The sequence below is a fragment of the Trachurus trachurus genome (genome assembly GCF_905171665.1).
Source record: "Trachurus trachurus genome assembly, chromosome: 18".
Taxonomy (NCBI): Eukaryota; Metazoa; Chordata; class Actinopteri; order Carangiformes; family Carangidae; genus Trachurus; species Trachurus trachurus.
Window position 1 is genome coordinate 6,604,256 of NC_139909.1, and position 26,308 is coordinate 6,630,563.

The window sequence follows — 26,308 nt, forward strand, 5'->3', positions numbered from 1 at the left end:
CCACAAAAGACTCCATCGTTTCATGCAGCTGTAACAAAGTGACATCACAAAACATCAAAAGAAAAATTGATGTAATCACGTCACCGAATGTTTTTTTGTCTATAAAACAGCAACATCACAAAACATAAAAAGCGTCACAATATGTAACATCATAAATCGTCACCAAACAAAACGCTGCGCTACAGAAAATGTTGCAAAATTTCACGACAACGTCATAAAATCGTCATAAAAAAGTGTCACAAAATGCAAATCGTCATAAAATGTGATGTCATAAATTGTCATCACACAAGACGACGTGAAAATGTTGCAAAACGTGAAAAAATGTCAAACATTTTATGAAAAAAAAAAAAAATTCTACCAAATATCGGGAAGCATCATTCATGAATTACAACACAGTGTGACATCACAACGTCACACCCTTCAATACATGACATTAACCTCTTGTCTTCTGTGCTCCCTCAGATTTAAAGTCTTTAATTAACATTCATCTCTTTAACTGTGTCTCCTCCTCCACTTTGCCCCCCCCCCCCCTCCCCCTCCCCGTCCCCGTCTTCGTCCTCGTCCAACAGGGTATGTTCAAGATCTACCCGCTGCCGGACGACCCCTCCGCCCCCGTCCCTCATCGCCAGTTCAGGAAACTCCCTCCCAACGGCATCGAGGAGTGTTTGGTCCGAGTCTACATCATCCAGGCTCACAGTCTGCAGCCCAAAGACACCAACGGGAAGGTACGGTACAGGAACACAACACACAGTGGATGTTAAAGGGATAGTTCAACATTTTGGCAAATTGTCCCATTGCCATAATCCCTGTAGTCATAGCAGTAGGTTTGTTACCTTTAATTGTCGGTGCAAGCTGTTTTTAGAACGGCGGAGCAGAGCCGTGAGCTGCTCAGAGCTACGCTACGGAGGCTAATGGGATTTCTTGGTTTCCCTCATCAAACTCATTAAATACACAATCCAACAACTCCAAAACGCTCTGGTGGACAAGTTGTGAGCTGCACATTCACCACGCTATGAGATAATAACACAACATTACCAGACAGAGTTGTTTTAGAGGCAAATTCAGAGACTGCTTGATGAAAAACTGTCCCTGAAGGCAACGTGCATCAGCTGTTTTGCATGAATTTACCTCTAAAACAACTCTGTGTGGTAACGTTGTGTTATTATCTCATAGCGTGGTGAATGTGCAGGTCACAACTTGGGAAACCAAGAAATCCCATGAGACTGCTATGACTATAGGGATTATGGCAATGGGCCAATTTGCCAAAATGTTGAACTATCCCTTTAAACACTGTTACAGTAAACATGTTGTGAACGTCGCTCCGGTGTGTTTTTGCAGTGTGACCCGTACGTGAAGATCACCCTGGGGAAGAAAACCATCACCGACCACGACAACTACATCCCCTGCACGCTGGAGCCTGTGTTTGGAAAGTACGTACACAACACAAATGTCCCGACTTCCCCTGAACCTCTCACACCTTATGGGTTCAGCTTCAGAGAAATAATCACGGTGTTACGATTATCAACGATTATTATGCATCAATAAATGTCACAACACTATGAATGTGTAAAATCAAATATAGTCAAAATATAATAACATTACTAATCTCTTAATATAGGACCAGTTATTAATCCCTAAGGGGGAAGTGTTTGAAATATTTAAGTCTTAAGTTAATTGTCCTCTATACCAAATGTTCAAGTTATTTTAATCAATCTTTCACAATACAAATGACACGCTAACATTTAAATTCACTCCAATATCAGTGTAACATTAGATAAATGGACCAGTATCTGTGCATTTACCTTTACTTTGGCGCCACATCTGCCGATACGGTTCCAACATCATCTTTTTAAGAAAGTGACGGCATTTGGGAATCTTTACAATCAATCAATTGTGGCGTTTAATACCACGATTAATTGTGAAGACAAGTAGTCGTGACATCCCTCACTCAGAGGAACAGGATCAAATCTGATGAGTCTGCAGGTCGGATGGTTGGAGCTTCACTTCACTTAGAAAATCCAAAGTTTCTCTGGTTCTTCATGTGAAACCAGCCGTCTTGCTCGTGATTGGCCGGCCGATAGTCGGTCAGTCGTTGTGTGGTTGGTAATTTGGTTAAACAAAGACGAAACAAGGCCTTTGGCTGGAGGAGGAGGCTGCGTTCAAGAACAACTCGGTGTTGAGTTGCTCTTTAAGGCTTTTATCACTTCAGACTGTTTTAGTTGTGCGTAGCTCCGAGCAAATTTCCACTTAATCAGTTCACCACAAACCGACTGACACATAATTGAACGGAGGGGCCGTGGAAAAAGCACCTGTTGCCAAAGCTGCTGCTGCTGCTGCTTTTTTTTTTTTTTTTTTGTGAGGTTCTCGCTGGTTCTGACTCTCTTCACTTTAAACCGTGTCACATGTAATTATGGTCTGTGTTGGAGGCTCGGGGGAAGTGGAGCCGACCCCGAGAACAGCTCGTCGTTGTTCAGCTTTAACGTGGGGATCTGAGCGAACGCATTAGTCAGAGAGAGAGAGAGAGAGGGAGATGTTTCTCCTGGTTCTCCACAGTCACACTTCTCCTCCTCCTCCTCCTCCTCCTCCTCTTCCTCATGGACGCCAGTGGGGGGCGCTGCACTCACACCGATCACAGCCACAGAGACTCAGAGCTGCTGAACAATCAGTCGTTTTATTCTTCTCTTCAGGGGATGACTTTATATCATGTTGTTAAACTTACTGCAAACATCTGCAGAACATCTGTATCTAAAAATATAAAGTAGGCTATGGCGTCACAATTGATGATGTCACGTCTTGTTACTGCATTAAAAAAAAAAAACTTTCGTCAAGTTGAATCTCTTCCAAAGCTCAGAGCAGCAGCAGCTCCTTGTATCACTTCACCTCTCAGACACATGATGTCAGACTCTGTCACATCTCTATTTCATTTCATTCAACTTCATATACGGAGGACCAGTGATGTCAAAAAATAAAAAACAACTTAAAGCATTTTCTGTATTTCATTGTTAAATAAGCATAAAATAGAGGAATTGTAAAAAGAATTGATACGTGAATAAATACTTAGATATTAAAAACAGCAGTTTCTTTTTTTTTTATTAACACAGATACACATACGTCCTTATACCCACACAAACATATTCTAAATAATAATAATAGTATATAGGGGGGAAAAAACACTCAAAGTTTTGTAAAATCTGAATAATTAACCGATTTTATCAGCTAATCGTTTAGCTTTGTTGTTTAGCTTAACCAGGCTAACCATCAAGGTGATGAAACAAGCTCTCTGATTGGTCAGAGAGATCAACGAGCTGGGTGTCGCAGAGATGCTAAATGACAAAGTTGTATTTACAGTTTATTCAACTTCTTTAAATTTACGACTTTATTCTCGTAATTTACGACTTTTTTCTCATAGGAAATGTACGACTTTATTCTCGCAAATTGACGACTTTATTCTTGTAAATTTACAACTTTATTCTTGTAAATTTACGACTTTATTCTCGTAATGTTATGACTTTGTTCTCGTAGGAAATGTACGACTTTATTCTCGTAATTTACGACTTTTTTCTCATAAATTTACAACTTTATTCTCATAAATTTACGACTTTATTCTCGTAATGTTATGACTTTGTTCTCGTAGGAAATGTACGACTTTATTCTCGCAAATTTACGACTTTATTCTTGTAAATTTACGACTTTATTCTCGTAAATTTACGACTTTATTCTCGTAAATTTACGACTTTTTTCTCGTAGGAAATGTACGACTTTATTCTCGTAAATTTACGACTTTATTCTCGAAGTCTGTGTTTTTTTGTTTTTTTTCCTCAATGTGGCCCTAATACTCCGTCGTATCATGCTGTTTTTCAAGAATTATTTTCTCAATATTACAGTTCGCATTTATTTTTTTAAATCAATTTAAATTAATTCTTAATAAAGAAATGCATCGTTAGTTTTCCTGGGACATCACTGACCTTCCATTAATCAACAAACATCAAGGAACCAATAAAAGTCCATGTCGTTAAGCCGACATGTCAAAACGAAACGTTACATCCAGATGCTCCAGATGTGATTGGACGTCCCTCTGATTCTCCCCCCTCCCCCCTCCTCCCCCTCTGCAGGATGTTTGAGCTCACCTGCTCCCTCCCCCTGGAGAAGGACCTGAAGGTGACGCTGTACGACCACGACCTCCTGTCCAAGGACGAGAAGATCGGAGAAACGGTCATCGACCTGGAAAACCGCTTCCTGTCCCGATACGGCGCCTTGTGCGGCCTCCCACAGACCTACTGCATGTGAGTGGAGGACGCACACACACACACTCTCTCTCTCTAGCTGTGTTCGAAATCGCCCCCTATCATGGATTTAGTGCACTATAGTGTGTCACTGTTCGCCATTTTGTAGTGTTGTTTGAATTCTCCGCGATTAATTTCATCCACTATGTAGGCCAGTGGATGACAAAACACCCACAATGCACCGCAAAATTGAGTGAACAAGCGATGTACACTACTTTCTACTCCCGTATCCCACAATGCAATGCGGCTGTGGTTTGCCAGAGAAGAGCAGCAAGCTAATTAGCATGTTAGCTCCGATTTCTTTAGGTTATTTACCAGTAAACTCCTCAGACGTATTTGCCTTCGCTCCGTTCGCCCGAGGAGCAGGAGTTGGGAAGCAGCATCCGAACATTAACAGGCAGCATTAAATCAATCTAATTAATAAACTGTAGTAGAATATGTAGTAAATACGAGCTAACGAGCTAAGCTAATAGCCACAGTTCACACACGAGCTGTTACGGCTCACGGTCGGGACACACAACAATAGTTAACCAAACCAAACTTCCGATATTTCGACAGTTTATTGTCCGAGAAACCCAGCCACGCAGAATCACATCTTCAAATGTTCCCGCAAGTGTCCGGTGCGGTTTATTTTATTTTATTTTTATGTGTCCGGTTTGTTTACATGATTCTTGGCGCGCCCACTTACGTCACAGCAACACCCGGCGCATCTGCTGACACAAACATGTTCAGAAAATTACAGTGTAGTGTTCGAATTCTCTTCCCGTCGTTCCCTACATCGTGTAGGCTACATGATGTAGTGGATAGCAGTGGATTTTGTTGCATACTGGTTTACTAGGGATAATCGCTGACTGGTTACTCTTACTGATCTGCTTTATTGACACTAATGAGTTAATTTATTCCAGTTTTGATACATTTGATAAGTTTGATGCTTGAAAGTAAAGTTACTTATTGAACATCCGAGCTAGTATTTCTCTCTCTTTTTAAAAAATATAGGCCCATTGTTTTGTGTGTCTTGCCTTGTACATTTGTGTATCCTATGGCTGCTGTCATCATGCGTTTTTGAGGATTCACCCATTGCTATAACATTTGAAAACAGGGTTTTCAATGAAAATCATATATTCAAATAGATAACTTATTGGTCACTCCTAAATTTCTTTTAACTATCAAATAGGGTTAGAATAGGACAACTCGAGGTATGGTGGTCTGCATGAGAAGGGTGGCCTGGAATGGCATCAAATTCCCGGCCTGAATTATTGTCCCAGTCCGCCACTGGTGGATAGGGAGGGAGTGAGTGAATGAGTGGATGATTTTGAACACAGCTTCTCTCTCTGTGTGGCTGCAGCTCGGGCGTGAACCAGTGGAGGGACCAGCTGAGTCCCAGTCGCCTCCTCAACCGACTGTGTGAGCGCAGGAACCTGAAGAAACCGGTTTATCAGGACGACGTCGTCCACTTCAGAGGAGACCAGCACACCGCCGCAGACCTGGGTGTGTGTTTGTGTGTTTCTGTCCATTCTTCTCTTTCTTTTCTTTCCTCCGTCTTTTGGTTTCTCGTTCTCTTCTCCCTCTCCTCTCCTCTTCCTCCTTTTCTCCTCCTCTCCTCTCTTCTCCTCTCCTCTGTGTGTGTTTCTTTCTTTCTTTTCTTTCCTCCCGCTTTTCATTTATCTTTCTCTTCTCCCATCAGTCTTTCAGTCTCATTAGAAACCATGTTCACTCCATTTATCCCTCCTTCCTTCTGTTCTCGCCATAGTTTGTAACCGTCTTACCTTCTTCTATCTCCTCCTCCTCCTCCTCTCTTCCACTCCCTTTCTCCATATTTCCTGTTTACCTTCTTTCATCCTTTATTTCTTTGCTCTGCACTTTATTTTCCTCTCCATCACTTTCCTCCATCCTCCCTCCATCTTCCTCCTCTCTCATCTTCCTCCTCCTCCTCTCCTCCTTCTCTCATCTTCCTCCTCCTCTCCTCTCCTCTCCTCTCCTCTCCTCTCCTCTCCTCTCCTCTCCTCTCCTCTTCCCCTTTCTCTAATCTTCCTCCTCCTCCTCTCCTCTCCTCTGTCTCCCATCTTCCTCCTCCTCCACCCTCCTCTTCTCTCCTCTTTCTCTCATCCTCTTCCTCCTCCTCCTCCTCTCCTCTTTCTCTCCTCATCTTGATCCTTCTCTTCTCCTCTCCTCTTCCTCCTTCTCTCCTCCTCTCATCTTCCTCTCCTCTCATCTTCCTCTTCTCTCCTCCTCCTCCCATCTCCTCTTTCTCTCCTCCTCTTCCTCCTCCTCTCCTCTCCTCTCCTCTCCTCTCCTCTCCTCTCCTCTCCTCTCCTCTCCTCTCCTCTCCTCTCCTCTCCTCGGTTGTCGTTATGGTGATTTACGGTACAACTGTGTGTGTGTGGTTGTGTGTCTGTGTGTGTGTGTGTGTGGTTGTGTGTGTGTGTGTGTGTGGTTGTGTGTGTGTGTGTGTGTGTGTGTGTGTCTGTGTGTGTGTGTGTGTGTGTGTGTGTGTGTGTGTGTGTGTGTGTGTGTGTGTGTGTGTGTGTGTGTGTGTGTGTGTGTGTGTGTGTGTGTGTGTGTGTGTGTGTGTGTGTGTGTGTGTGTGTGTGTTTTACGTGGACGGTCCAACGTCAACATGGCGGTCGTCTCTCGGTTTACCGAGCAGCGCCGTCGCCGTTCTCTTTCCACTGTCGGCCTGGTTACTGTGCGTCAGCCCCGCTGTCCGTGACAAAAGAGGCCGCACTCCTCTTCCTCCTCTTCTTCCTCTCACCTTTTCTTTTACTCTCCTCCTCCTCCTCCATCTCTTCTTCATCCTTCTCTCCCCATCTTCTTTGTGTCTCTGCGTCACTTCCTTTGTTTTATTTCCTTTCTCTTTTGTATTCCCTCCATCTTTTTTTCATCCTCTCCATAGTCCACCTCCATCTCTACTTTCTCCTCCTCTCTTTATTCCTCCTCACTGTTCTTTCTCTTTCTGTCTTTCGTACTCCTTTTTCATTCATCTCTCTTTTGCTCTTCCTTTCATTTTCCTTAGTTTTATCCTCTCTTGTTTCCTTGTCTCCTCCTTATGTCATTTTATCTTCTCGTATTTATTCCTCCTCTCCGCTTCCTCTTCCTCCTTCTCTCCTCGTCCTCCTTTCCTTTCCTCCTCTTCCTCCTGCCTTCCTCTTTCTCTTCTCCTCTTCCTCCTGCTCTCCTCTTCCTTCTTTCCTCTCTTCTTCCTTCTGTTCTCCTCTTCCTCTCCTCTTTCTCTTTCTCCTTCACTCCTTTCCTTTCCTCCTCTTCCTCCTGCTCTCCTCTTCCTTCTTTCCTCTCCTCTTTCTCATTTCCTTTCCTCCTCTTCCTTATTTCCTCTCCTCTTCCTTCTGTTCTCCTCTTCCTCCTTTCCTCTCCTCTTTCTCTTGCTCTCCTCCTCCTCTCCTCTCCTTTTTCCCCTCCCCTCCTCCTCTCTTCCTCCTCTCCTCCTCTCCTCTCCTCTCCTCTCCTCTCCTCTCCTCTCCTCTCCTCTCCTCTCCTCTCCTCTCCTCTCCTCCTCCTCCTCCTCTTTGAGGTGACTCTGAGTTTACAGTCATAAACTTTTGACGTTGATATTTTCATGTTGCTTGGAAGCAGCGCAGATTTTCCTCATCCCTCTGTGATGCAGAGACCAATCAGCAGCTCAGTGTGTGTGTGTGTGTCAATGTCAATGTGTGTGTGTGTGTGTGTGTGCGTGTGTCCATGTGTGTGTGTATGTGTGTGTGTGTGTGTGTGTGTGTGTGTGTGTGTACATGTGTGTGAATAATGAATAATTCCTCTGTGAACCACTCCCCTCCCAGTCCGCCCAGTATCCCGTGTTTCCATTCTCCACTCTGGAGCTTTAACAGTCATTTATTCACCAGAGCTATGACCTACACTTAAACCTCAGTGTGTGTATGTGTGTGTCTCTCTGTGTGTGTGTGTGTGTGTGTGTGTGTGTGTGTGTGTGTGTGTGTCTCTCTGTGTGTGTGTGTGTGTGTGTGTGTGTGTGTGTGTGTGTGTGTGTGTGCGCGCTCTCAGAGGACAAACACGAGTCCAAGCGTCACCTCGGTCCAATCAGAGAGCGGCTGTCGCTCCACGTCCTGAGGAAACTGGGTCTGGTACCGGAGCACGTGGAGACCAGACGACTGTTCAGCCCCCTGCAGCCGGACATCGAGCAGGTGGTGACATCACTCTGACATCACTCTGACATCACTCTGACATCACTCTGACATCACTCTGACCTCACTCTGACGTCACTCTGACCTCACTCTGACATCACTCTGACCTCACTCTGACGTCACTCTGACGTCACTCTGACGTCACTCTGACATCACTCTGACATCACTCTGACATCACTCTGACATCACTCTGACCTCACTCTGACATCACTCTGACCTCACTCTGACGTCACTCTGACATCACTCTGACATCACTCTGACATCACTCTGACATCACTCTGACATCACTCTGACATCACTCTGACATCGCTCTGACATCACTCTGACATCACTCTGACCTCACTCTGACGTCACTCTGACATAGCTCTGACATCACTCTGACATCACTCTGACATCACTCTGACATAGCTCTGACATCACTCTGACATCACTCTGACCTCACTCTGACATCACTCTGACATCACTCTGACCTCACTCTGACATCACTCTGACATCACTCTGACATCACTCTGACATAGCTCTGACATCACTCTGACATCACTCTGACGTCACTCTGACATCACTCTGACATCACTCTGACATCACTCTGACATAGCTCTGACATCACTCTGACGTCACTCTGACGTCACTCTGACATCACTCTGACATCGCTCTGACATAGCTCTGACATCACTCTGACATCACTCTGACATAGCTCTGACATCACTCTGACATCACTCTGACATCACTCTGACATCACTCTGACATAGCTCTGACATCACTCTGACATCACTCTGACGTCACTCTGACATCACTCTGACATCACTCTGACATCACTCTGACATCACTCTGACGTCACTCTGACATCACTCTGACATCACTCTGACGTCACTCTGACATCACTCTGACATCACTCTGACATCACTCTGACATAGCTCTGACATCACTCTGACATCACTCTGACATAGCTCTGACATCACTCTGACATCACTCTGACATCACTCTGACATCACTCTGACATCACTCTGACATAGCTCTGACATCACTCTGACATCACTCTGACATAGCTCTGACATCACTCTGACATCACTCTGACATCACTCTGACATCACTCTGACATAGCTCTGACATCACTCTGACATCACTCTGACCTCACTCTGACATCACTCTGACATAGCTCTGACATCACTCTGACATCACTCTGACATCACTCTGACATAGCTCTGACATCACTCTGACATAGCTCTGACATCACTCTGACGTCACTCTGACGTCACTCTGACATCACTCTGACATCACTCTGACATCACTCTGACGTCACTCTGACGTCACTCTGACATCACTCTGACATCACTCTGACATCACTCTGACATCACTCTGACATCACTCTGACCTCACTCTGACATCACTCTGACCTCACTCTGACCTCACTCTGACATCACTCTGACATAGCTCTGACATCACTCTGACATCACTCTGACATCACTCTGACATAGCTCTGACATCACTCTGACATCACTCTGACCTCACTCTGACATCACTCTGACATCACTCTGACCTCACTCTGACATCACTCTGACATCACTCTGACATAGCTCTGACATCACTCTGACATCACTCTGACATCACTCTGACATAGCTCTGACATCACTCTGACATCACTCTGACGTCACTCTGACATCACTCTGACATCACTCTGACATCACTCTGACATAGCTCTGACATCACTCTGACGTCACTCTGACGTCACTCTGACATCACTCTGACATCACTCTGACATAGCTCTGACATCACTCTGACATCACTCTGACATAGCTCTGACATCACTCTGACATCACTCTGACATCACTCTGACATCACTCTGACATAGCTCTGACATCACTCTGACATCACTCTGACATCGCTCTGACATAGCTCTGACATCACTCTGACATCACTCTGACATAGCTCTGACATCACTCTGACATCACTCTGACATCACTCTGACATCACTCTGACATAGCTCTGACATCACTCTGACATCACTCTGACATCACTCTGACATCACTCTGACATAGCTCTGACATCACTCTGACATCACTCTGACATAGCTCTGACATCACTCTGACATCACTCTGACATCACTCTGACATCACTCTGACATAGCTCTGACATCACTCTGACATCACTCTGACATCACTCTGACATAGCTCTGACATCACTCTGACATAGCTCTGACATCACTCTGACATCACTCTGACCTCACTCTGACATCACTCTGACATAGCTCTGACATCACTCTGACATCACTCTGACATAGCTCTGACATCACTCTGACATCACTCTGACGTCACTCTGACATCACTCTGACATAGCTCTGACATCACTCTGACATCACTCTGACGTCACTCTGACATCACTCTGACATCACTCTGACATCACTCTGACATCACTCTGACATCACTCTGACATAGCTCTGACATCACTCTGACATCACTCTGACATAGCTCTGACATCACTCTGACATCACTCTGACATCACTCTGACATAGCTCTGACATCACTCTGACATCACTCTGACGTCACTCTGACATCACTCTGACATAGCTCTGACATCACTCTGACGTCACTCTGACATCACTCTGACATCACTCTGACATCACTCTGACATAGCTCTGACATCACTCTGACATCACTCTGACGTCACTCTGACATCACTCTGACATCACTCTGACATAGCTCTGACATCACTCTGACATCACTCTGACATAGCTCTGACATCACTCTGACATCACTCTGACGTCACTCTGACATCACTCTGACATAGCTCTGACATCACTCTGACATCACTCTGACGTCACTCTGACATCACTCTGACATCACTCTGACATCACTCTGACATAGCTCTGACATCACTCTGACATCACTCTGACATAGCTCTGACATCACTCTGACATCACTCTGACATCACTCTGACATAGCTCTGACATCACTCTGACATCACTCTGACGTCACTCTGACATCACTCTGACATAGCTCTGACATCACTCTGACATCACTCTGACGTCACTCTGACATCACTCTGACATCACTCTGACATCACTCTGACATAGCTCTGACATCACTCTGACATCACTCTGACGTCACTCTGACATCACTCTGACATCACTCTGACATCACTCTGACATCACTCTGACGTCACTCTGACATCACTCTGACGTCACTCTGACGTCACTCTGACATCACTCTGACATCACTCTGACATCACTCTGACATCACTCTGACATAGCTCTGACATAGCTCTGACATCACTCTGACATAGCTCTGACATCACTCTGACGTCACTCTGACATCACTCTGACATAGCTCTGACATCACTCTGACATCACTCTGACGTCACTCTGACATCACTCTGACATCACTCTGACATCACTCTGACATAGCTCTGACATCACTCTGACATCACTCTGACGTCACTCTGACATCACTCTGACATCACTCTGACATAGCTCTGACATCACTCTGACATCACTCTGACATAGCTCTGACATCACTCTGACATCACTCTGACATCACTCTGACATAGCTCTGACATCACTCTGACATCACTCTGACGTCACTCTGACATCACTCTGACATCACTCTGACATCACTCTGACATAGCTCTGACATCACTCTGACATCACTCTGACATCACTCTGACATCACTCTGACATCACTCTGACATAGCTCTGACATCACTCTGACATCACTCTGACGTCACTCTGACATCACTCTGACATCACTCTGACATCACTCTGACATAGCTCTGACATCACTCTGACATCACTCTGACGTCACTCTGACATCACTCTGACATCACTCTGACATCACTCTGACATAGCTCTGACATCACTCTGACATCACTCTGACATCACTCTGACATCACTCTGACATCACTCTGACATCACTCTGACATAGCTCTGACATCACTCTGACATCACTCTGACATCACTCTGACATAGCTCTGACATCACTCTGACATAGCTCTGACATCACTCTGACATCACTCTGACATCACTCTGACATAGCTCTGACATCACTCTGACATCACTCTGACGTCACTCTGACATCACTCTGACATAGCTCTGACATCACTCTGACATCACTCTGACGTCACTCTGACATCACTCTGACATCACTCTGACATCACTCTGACGTCACTCTGACATCACTCTGACATAGCTCTGACATCACTCTGACATCACTCTGACATCACTCTGACGTCACTCTGACATCACTCTGACATAGCTCTGACATCACTCTGACATCACTCTGACGTCACTCTGACATCACTCTGACGTCACTCTGACATCACTCTGACATAGCTCTGACATCACTCTGACATCACTCTGACGTCACTCTGACGTCACTCTGACGTCACTCTGACATCACTCTGACATCACTCTGACATAGCTCTGACATCACTCTGACATCACTCTGACATCACTCTGACGTCACTCTGACATCACTCTGACATAGCTCTGACATCACTCTGACATCACTCTGACATCACTCTGACATCACTCTGACATCACTCTGACGTCACTCTGACATCACTCTGACATCACTCTGACATCACTCTGACGTCACTCTGACGTCACTCTGACCTCACTCTGACATCACTCTGACATAGCTCTGACATCACTCTGACATCACTCTGACATCACTCTGACATAGCTCTGACATCACTCTGACATAGCTCTGACATCACTCTGACATCACTCTGATGTCACTCTGACATCACTCTGACGTCACTCTGACATCACTCTGACATAGCTCTGACATCACTCTGACATCACTCTGACGTCACTCTGACATCACTCTGACATCACTCTGACATCACTCTGACATAGCTCTGACATCACTCTGACATCACTCTGACGTCACTCTGACATCACTCTGACATCACTCTGACATCACTCTGACATCACTCTGACATCACTCTGACGTCACTCTGACATCACTCTGACGTCACTCTGACATCACTCTGACATCACTCTGACATCACTCTGACATCACTCTGACATAGCTCTGACATAGCTCTGACATCACTCTGACATAGCTCTGACATCACTCTGACGTCACTCTGACATCACTCTGACATAGCTCTGACATCACTCTGACATCACTCTGACGTCACTCTGACATCACTCTGACATCACTCTGACATCACTCTGACATAGCTCTGACATCACTCTGACATCACTCTGACGTCACTCTGACATCACTCTGACATCACTCTGACATCACTCTGACATCACTCTGACATCACTCTGACATCACTCTGACATCACTCTGACATAGCTCTGACATCACTCTGACATAGCTCTGACATCACTCTGACATCACTCTGACATCACTCTGACATCACTCTGACGTCACTCTGACATCACTCTGACATAGCTCTGACATCACTCTGACATCACTCTGACGTCACTCTGACATCACTCTGACATCACTCTGACATCACTCTGACATCACTCTGACATCACTCTGACATAGCTCTGACATCACTCTGACATCACTCTGACATCACTCTGACATCACTCTGACATAGCTCTGACATCACTCTGACATCACTCTGACGTCACTCTGACATCACTCTGACATCACTCTGACATAGCTCTGACATCACTCTGACATAGCTCTGACATAGCTCTGACATCACTCTGACATCACTCTGACATCACTCTGACATCACTCTGACATCACTCTGACGTCACTCTGACGTCACTCTGACCTCACTCTGACATCACTCTGACATAGCTCTGACATCACTCTGACATCACTCTGACATCACTCTGACATAGCTCTGACATCACTCTGACATAGCTCTGACATCACTCTGACATCACTCTGACGTCACTCTGACATCACTCTGACGTCACTCTGACATCACTCTGACATAGCTCTGACATCACTCTGACATCACTCTGACGTCACTCTGACATCACTCTGACATCACTCTGACATAGCTCTGACATCACTCTGACATCACTCTGACGTCACTCTGACATCACTCTGACATCACTCTGACATCACTCTGACATCACTCTGACATCACTCTGACGTCACTCTGACATCACTCTGACGTCACTCTGACGTCACTCTGACATCACTCTGACATCACTCTGACATCACTCTGACATCACTCTGACATAGCTCTGACATAGCTCTGACATCACTCTGACATAGCTCTGACATCACTCTGACGTCACTCTGACATCACTCTGACATAGCTCTGACATCACTCTGACATCACTCTGACGTCACTCTGACATCACTCTGACATCACTCTGACATCACTCTGACATAGCTCTGACATCACTCTGACATCACTCTGACGTCACTCTGACATCACTCTGACATCACTCTGACATAGCTCTGACATCACTCTGACATCACTCTGACATAGCTCTGACATCACTCTGACATCACTCTGACATCACTCTGACATAGCTCTGACATCACTCTGACATCACTCTGACATAGCTCTGACATCACTCTGACATCACTCTGACATCACTCTGACATCACTCTGACATCACTCTGACATCACTCTGACATAGCTCTGACATCACTCTGACATCACTCTGACATCACTCTGACATCACTCTGACATCACTCTGACATCACTCTGACATCACTCTGACATAGCTCTGACATCACTCTGACATCACTCTGACGTCACTCTGACATCACTCTGACATCACTCTGACATCACTCTGACATCACTCTGACATCACTCTGACATAGCTCTGACCTCACTCTGACATCACTCTGACATCACTCTGACATCACTCTGACATCACTCTGACATCACTCTGACATCGCTCTGACATAGCTCTGACATCACTCTGACATCACTCTGACATCACTCTGACATAGCTCTGACATCACTCTGACATCACTCTGACATAGCTTTGACATCACTCTGACATAGCTCTGACATCACTCTGACATCACTCTGACATAGCTCTGACATCACTCTGACATAGCTCTGACATCACTCTGACATCACTCTGACATAGCTCTGACATCACTCTGACATCACTCTGACATCACTCTGACATCACTCTGACATAGCTCTGACATCACTCTGACATCACTCTGACATCACTCTGACATCACTCTGACATAGCTCTGACATCACTCTGACATAGCTCTGACATCACTCTGACATCACTCTGACCTCACTCTGACCTCACTCTGACATAGCTCTGACATCACTCTGACATCACTCTGACATAGCTCTGACATCACTCTGACATCACTCTGACGTCACTCTGACATCACTCTGACGTCACTCTGACATCACTCTGACATAGCTCTGACATCACTCTGACATCACTCTGACGTCACTCTGACATCACTCTGACATCACTCTGACATCACTCTGACATAGCTCTGACATCACTCTGACATCACTCTGACATCACTCTGACATAGCTCTGACATCACTCTGACATCACTCTGAAGTCACTCTGACATCACTCTGACATAGCTCTGACATCACTCTGACGTCACTCTGACATCACTCTGACATCACTCTGACATCACTCTGACATAGCTCTGACATCACTCTGACATCACTCTGACGTCACTCTGACATCACTCTGACATCACTCTGACATAGCTCTGACATCACTCTGACATCACTCTGACATAGCTCTGACATCACTCTGACATCACTCTGACGTCACTCTGACATCACTCTGACATAGCTCTGACATCACTCTGACATCACTCTGACGTCACTCTGACATCACTCTGACATCACTCTGACATCACTCTGACATAGCTCTGACATCACTCTGACATCACTCTGACATAGCTCTGACATCACTCTGACATCACTCTGACATCACTCTGACATAGCTCTGACATCACTCTGACATCACTCTGACGTCACTCTGACATCACTCTGACATAGCTCTGACATCACTCTGACATCACTCTGACGTCACTCTGACATCACTCTGACATCACTCTGACATCACTCTGACATAGCTCTGACATCACTCTGACATCACTCTGACGTCACTCTGACATCACTCTGACATCACTCTGACATCACTCTGACATCACTCTGACATCACTCTGACGTCACTCTGACATCACTCTGACGTCACTCTGACATCACTCTGACATAGCTCTGACATCACTCTGACATCACTCTGACATCACTCTGACATCACTCTGACATAGCTCTGACATAGCTCTGACATCACTCGGACATAGCTCTGACATCACTCTGACGTCACTCTGACATCACTCTGACATAGCTCTGACATCACTCTGACATCACTCTGACGTCACTCTGACATCACTCTGACATCACTCTGACATCACTCTGACATCACTCTGACGTCACTCTGACGTCACTCTGACATCACTCTGACATAGCTCTGACATAGCTCTGACATCACTCTGACATCACTCTGACATAGCTCTGACATCACTCTGACATCACTCTGACATCACTCTGACATAGCTCTGACATCACTCTGACATCACTCTGACGTCACTCTGACATCACTCTGACATCACTCTGACATCACTCTGACATCACTCTGACATAGCTCTGACATCACTCTGACATCACTCTGACATCACTCTGACATAGCTCTGACATCACTCTGACATCACTCTGACGTCACTCTGACATCACTCTGACATCACTCTGACATCACTCTGACATAGCTCTGACATCACTCTGACATCACTCTGACATCACTCTGACATCACTCTGACATCACTCTGACATCACTCTGACATAGCTCTGACATCACTCTGACATCACTCTGACATCACTCTGACATAGCTCTGACATCACTCTGACATAGCTCTGACATCACTCTGACGTCACTCTGACATCACTCTGACATAGCTCTGACATCACTCTGACATCACTCTGACATCACTCTGACGTCACTCTGACATCACTCTGACATCACTCTGACATCACTCTGACATAGCTCTGACATCACTCTGACATAGCTCTGACATCACTCTGACATCACTCTGACGTCACTCTGACGTCACTCTGACATCACTCTGACATCACTCTGACATCACTCTGACATCACTCTGACATAGCTCTGACATAGCTCTGACATCACTCTGACATAGCTCTGACATCACTCTGACGTCACTCTGACATCACTCTGACATAACTCTGACATCACTCTGACATCACTCTGACATAGCTCTGACATCACTCTGACATCACTCTGACATCACTCTGACATCACTCTGACATAGCTCTGACATCACTCTGACATAGCTCTGACATCACTCTGACATCACTCTGACATCACTCTGACATAACTCTGACATCACTCTGACATCACTCTGACGTCACTCTGACATCACTCTGACATCACTCTGACATCACTCTGACGTCACTCTGACATCACTCTGACATAGCTCTGACATCACTCTGACATCACTCTGACATCACTCTGACATAGCTCTGACATCACTCTGACATCACTCTGACGTCACTCTGACATCACTCTGACATCACTCTGACATCACTCTGACATAGCTCTGACATCACTCTGACATCACTCTGACGTCACTCTGACATCACTCTGACATCACTCTGACATAGCTCTGACATCACTCTGACATCACTCTGACATAGCTCTGACATCACTCTGACATCACTCTGACATCACTCTGACGTCACTCTGACATCACTCTGACATAGCTCTGACATCACTCTGACGTCACTCTGACGTCACTCTGACATCACTCTGACATCACTCTGACATCACTCTGACATCACTCTGACATCACTCTGACATCACTCTGACATAGCTCTGACATCACTCTGACATCACTCTGACATCACTCTGACATCACTCTGACATAGCTCTGACATCACTCTGACATAGCTCTGACATCACTCTGACATCACTCTGACATCACTCTGACATAACTCTGACATCACTCTGACATCACTCTGACGTCACTCTGACATCACTCTGACATAGCTCTGACATCACTCTGACATCACTCTGACGTCACTCTGACATCACTCTGACATCACTCTGACATCACTCTGACATAGCTCTGACATCACTCTGACATCACTCTGACGTCACTCTGACGTCACTCTGACATCACTCTGACATCACTCTGACATAGCTCTGACATAGCTCTGACATCACTCTGACATCACTCTGACATCACTCTGACGTCACTCTGACATCACTCTGACATAGCTCTGACATCACTCTGACATCACTCTGACATCACTCTGACATCACTCTGACGTCACTCTGACATCACTCTGACATCACTCTGACATCACTCTGACATCACTCTGACATCACTCTGACGTCACTCTGACGTCACTCTGACCTCACTCTGACATCACTCTGACATCACTCTGACATAGCTCTGACATCACTCTGACATCACTCTGACATCACTCTGACATCACTCTGACATCACTCTGACATAGCTCTGACATCACTCTGACATAGCTCTGACATCACTCTGACATCACTCTGACATCACTCTGACATAGCTCTGACATAGCTCTGACATCACTCTGACATAGCTCTGACATCACTCTGACGTCACTCTGACATCACTCTGACATAGCTCTGACATCACTCTGACATCACTCTGACGTCACTCTGACATCACTCTGACATCACTCTGACATCACTCTGACATAGCTCTGACATCACTCTGACATCACTCTGACATCACTCTGACATCACTCTGACATAGCTCTGACATCACTCTGACATCACTCTGACATAGCTCTGACATCACTCTGACATCACTCTGACATAGCTCTGACATAGCTCTGACATCACTCTGACATAGCTCTGACATCACTCTGACGTCACTCTGACATCACTCTGACATAGCTCTGACATCACTCTGACATCACTCTGACGTCACTCTGACATCACTCTGACATCACTCTGACATCACTCTGACATAGCTCTGACATCACTCTGACATCACTCTGACGTCACTCTGACATCACTCTGACATCACTCTGACATAGCTCTGACATCACTCTGACATCACTCTGACATAGCTCTGACATCACTCTGACATCACTCTGACATCACTCTGACGTCACTCTGACATCACTCTGACATAGCTCTGACATCACTCTGACATCACTCTGACGTCACTCTGACATCACTCTGACATCACTCTGACATCACTCTGACATCACTCTGACATCACTCTGACATCACTCTGACATAGCTCTGACATCACTCTGACATCACTCTGACATCACTCTGACATCACTCTGACATAGCTCTGACATCACTCTGACATCACTCTGACATCACTCTGACATCACTCTGACATAGCTCTGACATCACTCTGACATAGCTCTGACATCACTCTGACATCACTCTGACATCACTCTGACATAGCTCTGACATAGCTCTGACATCACTCTGACATAGCTCTGACATCACTCTGACGTCACTCTGACATCACTCTGACATAGCTCTGACATCACTCTGACATCACTCTGACGTCACTCTGACATCACTCTGACATCACTCTGACATCACTCTGACATAGCTCTGACATCACTCTGACATCACTCTGACATCACTCTGACATAGCTCTGACATCACTCTGACATCACTCTGACATAGCTCTGACATCACTCTGACATCACTCTGACATCACTCTGACATCACTCTGACATAGCTCTGACATAGCTCTGACATCACTCTGACATAGCTCTGACATCACTCTGACGTCACTCTGACATCACTCTGACATAGCTCTGACATCACTCTGACATCACTCTGACGTCACTCTGACATCACTCTGACATCACTCTGACATCACTCTGACATAGCTCTGACATCACTCTGACATCACTCTGACGTCACTCTGACATCACTCTGACATCACTCTGACATAGCTCTGACATCACTCTGACATCACTCTGACATAGCTCTGACATAGCTCTGACATCACTCTGACATCACTCTGACGTCACTCTGACATCACTCTGACATCACTCTGACATCACTCTGACATCACTCTGACATCACTCTGACATCACTCTGACATAGCTCTGACATCACTCTGACATCACTCTGACATCACTCTGACATCACTCTGACATAGCTCTGACATCACTCTGACATCACTCTGACGTCACTCTGACATCACTCTGACATCACTCTGACATCACTCTGACATAGCTCTGACATCACTCTGACATAGCTCTGACATAGCTCTGACATCACTCTGACATCACTCTGACATCACTCTGACATCACTCTGACATCACTCTGACGTCACTCTGACGTCACTCTGACCTCACTCTGACATCACTCTGACATAGCTCTGACATCACTCTGACATCACTCTGACATCACTCTGACATAGCTCTGACATCACTCTGACATAGCTCTGACATCACTCTGACATCACTCTGACGTCACTCTGACATCACTCTGACGTCACTCTGACATCACTCTGACATAGCTCTGACATCACTCTGACATCACTCTGACGTCACTCTGACATCACTCTGACATCACTCTGACATCACTCTGACATAGCTCTGACATCACTCTGACATCACTCTGACGTCACTCTGACATCACTCTGACATCACTCTGACATCACTCTGACATCACTCTGACATCACTCTGACGTCACTCTGACATCACTCTGACGTCACTCTGACGTCACTCTGACATCACTCTGACATCACTCTGACATCACTCTGACATCACTCTGACATAGCTCTGACATAGCTCTGACATCACTCTGACATAGCTCTGACATCACTCTGACGTCACTCTGACATCACTCTGACATAGCTCTGACATCACTCTGACATCACTCTGACGTCACTCTGACATCACTCTGACATCACTCTGACATCACTCTGACATAGCTCTGACATCACTCTGACATCACTCTGACGTCACTCTGACATCACTCTGACATCACTCTGACATAGCTCTGACATCACTCTGACATCACTCTGACATAGCTCTGACATCACTCTGACATCACTCTGACATCACTCTGACATCACTCTGACATAGCTCTGACATCACTCTGACATCACTCTGACATAGCTCTGACATCACTCTGACATCACTCTGACATCACTCTGACATCACTCTGACATCACTCTGACATCACTCTGACATAGCTCTGACATCACTCTGACATCACTCTGACATCACTCTGACATCACTCTGACATCACTCTGACATCACTCTGACATCACTCTGACATAGCTCTGACATAGCTCTGACATCACTCTGACGTCACTCTGACATCACTCTGACATCACTCTGACATCACTCTGACATAGCTCTGACATCACTCTGACATCACTCTGACATCACTCTGACATAGCTCTGACATAGCTCTGACATCACTCTGACGTCACTCTGACATCACTCTGACATCACTCTGACGTCACTCTGACGTCACTCTGACATCACTCTGACATCACTCTGACATCACTCTGACATCACTCTGACATCACTCTGACATAGCTCTGACATCACTCTGACATCACTCTGACATCACTCTGACGTCACTCTGACATCACTCTGACATCACTCTGACATCACTCTGACATCACTCTGACATCACTCTGACATAGCTCTGACCTCACTCTGACATCACTCTGACATCACTCTGACATCACTCTGACATCACTCTGACATAGCTCTGACATCACTCTGACATCACTCTGACGTCACTCTGACATCACTCTGACATAGCTCTGACATCACTCTGACATCACTCTGACGTCACTCTGACATCACTCTGACATCACTCTGACATCACTCTGACATCACTCTGACATCACTCTGACATCACTCTGACATCACTCTGACATAGCTCTGACCTCACTCTGACATCACTCTGACATCACTCTGACATCACTCTGACATAGCTCTGACATCACTCTGACATCACTCTGACGTCACTCTGACATCACTCTGACATAGCTCTGACATCACTCTGACATCACTCTGACGTCACTCTGACATCACTCTGACATCACTCTGACATCACTCTGACATAGCTCTGACATCACTCTGACATCACTCTGACATAGCTCTGACATCACTCTGACATCACTCTGACGTCACTCTGACATCACTCTGACATAGCTCTGACATCACTCTGACATCACTCTGACGTCACTCTGACATCACTCTGACATCACTCTGACATCACTCTGACGTCACTCTGACATCACTCTGACATAGCTCTGACATCACTCTGACATCACTCTGACGTCACTCTGACGTCACTCTGACATCACTCTGACATCACTCTGACATAGCTCTGACATAGCTCTGACATCACTCTGACATCACTCTGACATCACTCTGACGTCACTCTGACATCACTCTGACATAGCTCTGACATCACTCTGACATCACTCTGACATCACTCTGACATCACTCTGACATCACTCTGACGTCACTCTGACATCACTCTGACATCACTCTGACATCACTCTGACATCACTCTGACATCACTCTGACGTCACTCTGACGTCACTCTGACCTCACTCTGACATCACTCTGACATAGCTCTGACATCACTCTGACATCACTCTGACATCACTCTGACATCACTCTGACATCACTCTGACATAGCTCTGACATAGCTCTGACATCACTCTGACGTCACTCTGACATCACTCTGACATCACTCTGACATCACTCTGACATAGCTCTGACATCACTCTGACATCACTCTGACATCACTCTGACATAGCTCTGACATAGCTCTGACATCACTCTGACGTCACTCTGACATCACTCTGACATCACTCTGACATCACTCTGACGTCACTCTGACATCACTCTGACATCACTCTGACATCACTCTGACATCACTCTGACATCACTCTGACATAGCTCTGACATCACTCTGACATCACTCTGACGTCACTCTGACATCACTCTGACATCACTCTGACATCACTCTGACATCACTCTGACATAGCTCTGACCTCACTCTGACATCACTCTGACATCACTCTGACATCACTCTGACATCACTCTGACATAGCTCTGACATCACTCTGACATCACTCTGACGTCACTCTGACATCACTCTGACATAGCTCTGACATCACTCTGACATCACTCTGACGTCACTCTGACATCACTCTGACATCACTCTGACATCACTCTGACATCACTCTGACATCACTCTGACATCACTCTGACATCACTCTGACATAGCTCTGACCTCACTCTGACATCACTCTGACATCACTCTGACATCACTCTGACATAGCTCTGACATCACTCTGACATCACTCTGACGTCACTCTGACATCACTCTGACATAGCTCTGACATCACTCTGACATCACTCTGACGTCACTCTGACATCACTCTGACATCACTCTGACATCACTCTGACATAGCTCTGACATCACTCTGACATCACTCTGACATAGCTCTGACATCACTCTGACATCACTCTGACGTCACTCTGACATCACTCTGACATAGCTCTGACATCACTCTGACATCACTCTGACGTCACTCTGACATCACTCTGACATCACTCTGACATCACTCTGACGTCACTCTGACATCACTCTGACATAGCTCTGACATCACTCTGACATCACTCTGACGTCACTCTGACGTCACTCTGACATCACTCTGACATCACTCTGACATAGCTCTGACATAGCTCTGACATCACTCTGACATCACTCTGACATCACTCTGACGTCACTCTGACATCACTCTGACATAGCTCTGACATCACTCTGACATCACTCTGACATCACTCTGACATCACTCTGACGTCACTCTGACATCACTCTGACATCACTCTGACATCACTCTGACATCACTCTGACATCACTCTGACGTCACTCTGACGTCACTCTGACCTCACTCTGACATCACTCTGACATAGCTCTGACATCACTCTGACATCACTCTGACATCACTCTGACATAGCTCTGACATCACTCTGACATAGCTCTGACATCACTCTGACATCACTCTGACGTCACTCTGACATCACTCTGACGTCACTCTGACATCACTCTGACATAGCTCTGACATCACTCTGACATCACTCTGACGTCACTCTGACATCACTCTGACGTCACTCTGACATAGCTCTGACATCACTCTGACATCACTCTGACGTCACTCTGACATCACTCTGACATCACTCTGACATAGCTCTGACATAGCTCTGACATCACTCTGACATCACTCTGACGTCACTCTGACATCACTCTGACATCACTCTGACATAGCTCTGACATCACTCTGACATCACTCTGACGTCACTCTGACATCACTCTGACATCACTCTGACATCACTCTGACATCACTCTGACGTCACTCTGACATCACTCTGACGTCACTCTGACGTCACTCTGACATCACTCTGACATCACTCTGACATCACTCTGACATAGCTCTGACATAGCTCTGACATCACTCTGACATAGCTCTGACATCACTCTGACGTCACTCTGACATCACTCTGACATAGCTCTGACATCACTCTGACATCACTCTGACGTCACTCTGACATCACTCTGACATCACTCTGACATCACTCTGACATAGCTCTGACATCACTCTGACATCACTCTGACGTCACTCTGACATCACTCTGACATCACTCTGACATAGCTCTGACATCACTCTGACATCACTCTGACATCACTCTGACATCACTCTGACGTCACTCTGACATCACTCTGACATAGCTCTGACATCACTCTGACATCACTCTGACGTCACTCTGACATCACTCTGACATCACTCTGACATCACTCTGACATCACTCTGACATCACTCTGACATCACTCTGACATAGCTCTGACATCACTCTGACATCACTCTGACATCACTCTGACATCACTCTGACATAGCTCTGACATCACTCTGACATCACTCTGACGTCACTCTGACATCACTCTGACATCACTCTGACATCACTCTGACATAGCTCTGACATCACTCTGACATAGCTCTGACATAGCTCTGACATCACTCTGACATCACTCTGACATCACTCTGACATCACTCTGACGTCACTCTGACGTCACTCTGACCTCACTCTGACATCACTCTGACATAGCTCTGACATCACTCTGACATCACTCTGACATCACTCTGACATCACTCTGACATCACTCTGACGTCACTCTGACGTCACTCTGACCTCACTCTGACATCACTCTGACATAGCTCTGACATCACTCTGACATCACTCTGACATCACTCTGACATAGCTCTGACATCACTCTGACATAGCTCTGACATCACTCTGACATCACTCTGACGTCACTCTGACATCACTCTGACGTCACTCTGACATCACTCTGACATAGCTCTGACATCACTCTGACATCACTCTGACATCACTCTGACATCACTCTGACATCACTCTGACATCACTCTGACATAGCTCTGACATCACTCTGACATCACTCTGACGTCACTCTGACATCACTCTGACATCACTCTGACATCACTCTGACATCACTCTGACATCACTCTGACGTCACTCTGACATCACTCTGACGTCACTCTGACGTCACTCTGACATCACTCTGACATCACTCTGACATCACTCTGACATCACTCTGACATAGCTCTGACATAGCTCTGACATCACTCTGACATAGCTCTGACATCACTCTGACGTCACTCTGACATCACTCTGACATAGCTCTGACATCACTCTGACATCACTCTGACGTCACTCTGACATCACTCTGACATCACTCTGACATCACTCTGACATAGCTCTGACATCACTCTGACATCACTCTGACGTCACTCTGACATCACTCTGACATCACTCTGACATAGCTCTGA

The 26,308-nt window shown here is 45.9% G+C and overlaps 1 protein-coding gene across 1 annotated transcript in view; it reads left to right on the top strand.

The window, feature by feature from the left end:
• dysf (dysferlin, limb girdle muscular dystrophy 2B (autosomal recessive)) overlaps nucleotides 1-26,308 on the top strand; it is a 247,009-nt gene that overhangs the window by 72,907 nt on the left and 147,794 nt on the right. Inside the window, exons 44-48 of the mRNA XM_083993329.1 lie at nucleotides 570-725; nucleotides 1,339-1,430; nucleotides 4,113-4,283; nucleotides 5,629-5,771; nucleotides 8,298-8,437. Coding sequence (XP_083849455.1) covers nucleotides 570-725; nucleotides 1,339-1,430; nucleotides 4,113-4,283; nucleotides 5,629-5,771; nucleotides 8,298-8,437 — 702 coding nt within the window. The remainder of the gene's footprint in view (nucleotides 1-569; nucleotides 726-1,338; nucleotides 1,431-4,112; nucleotides 4,284-5,628; nucleotides 5,772-8,297; nucleotides 8,438-26,308) is intronic.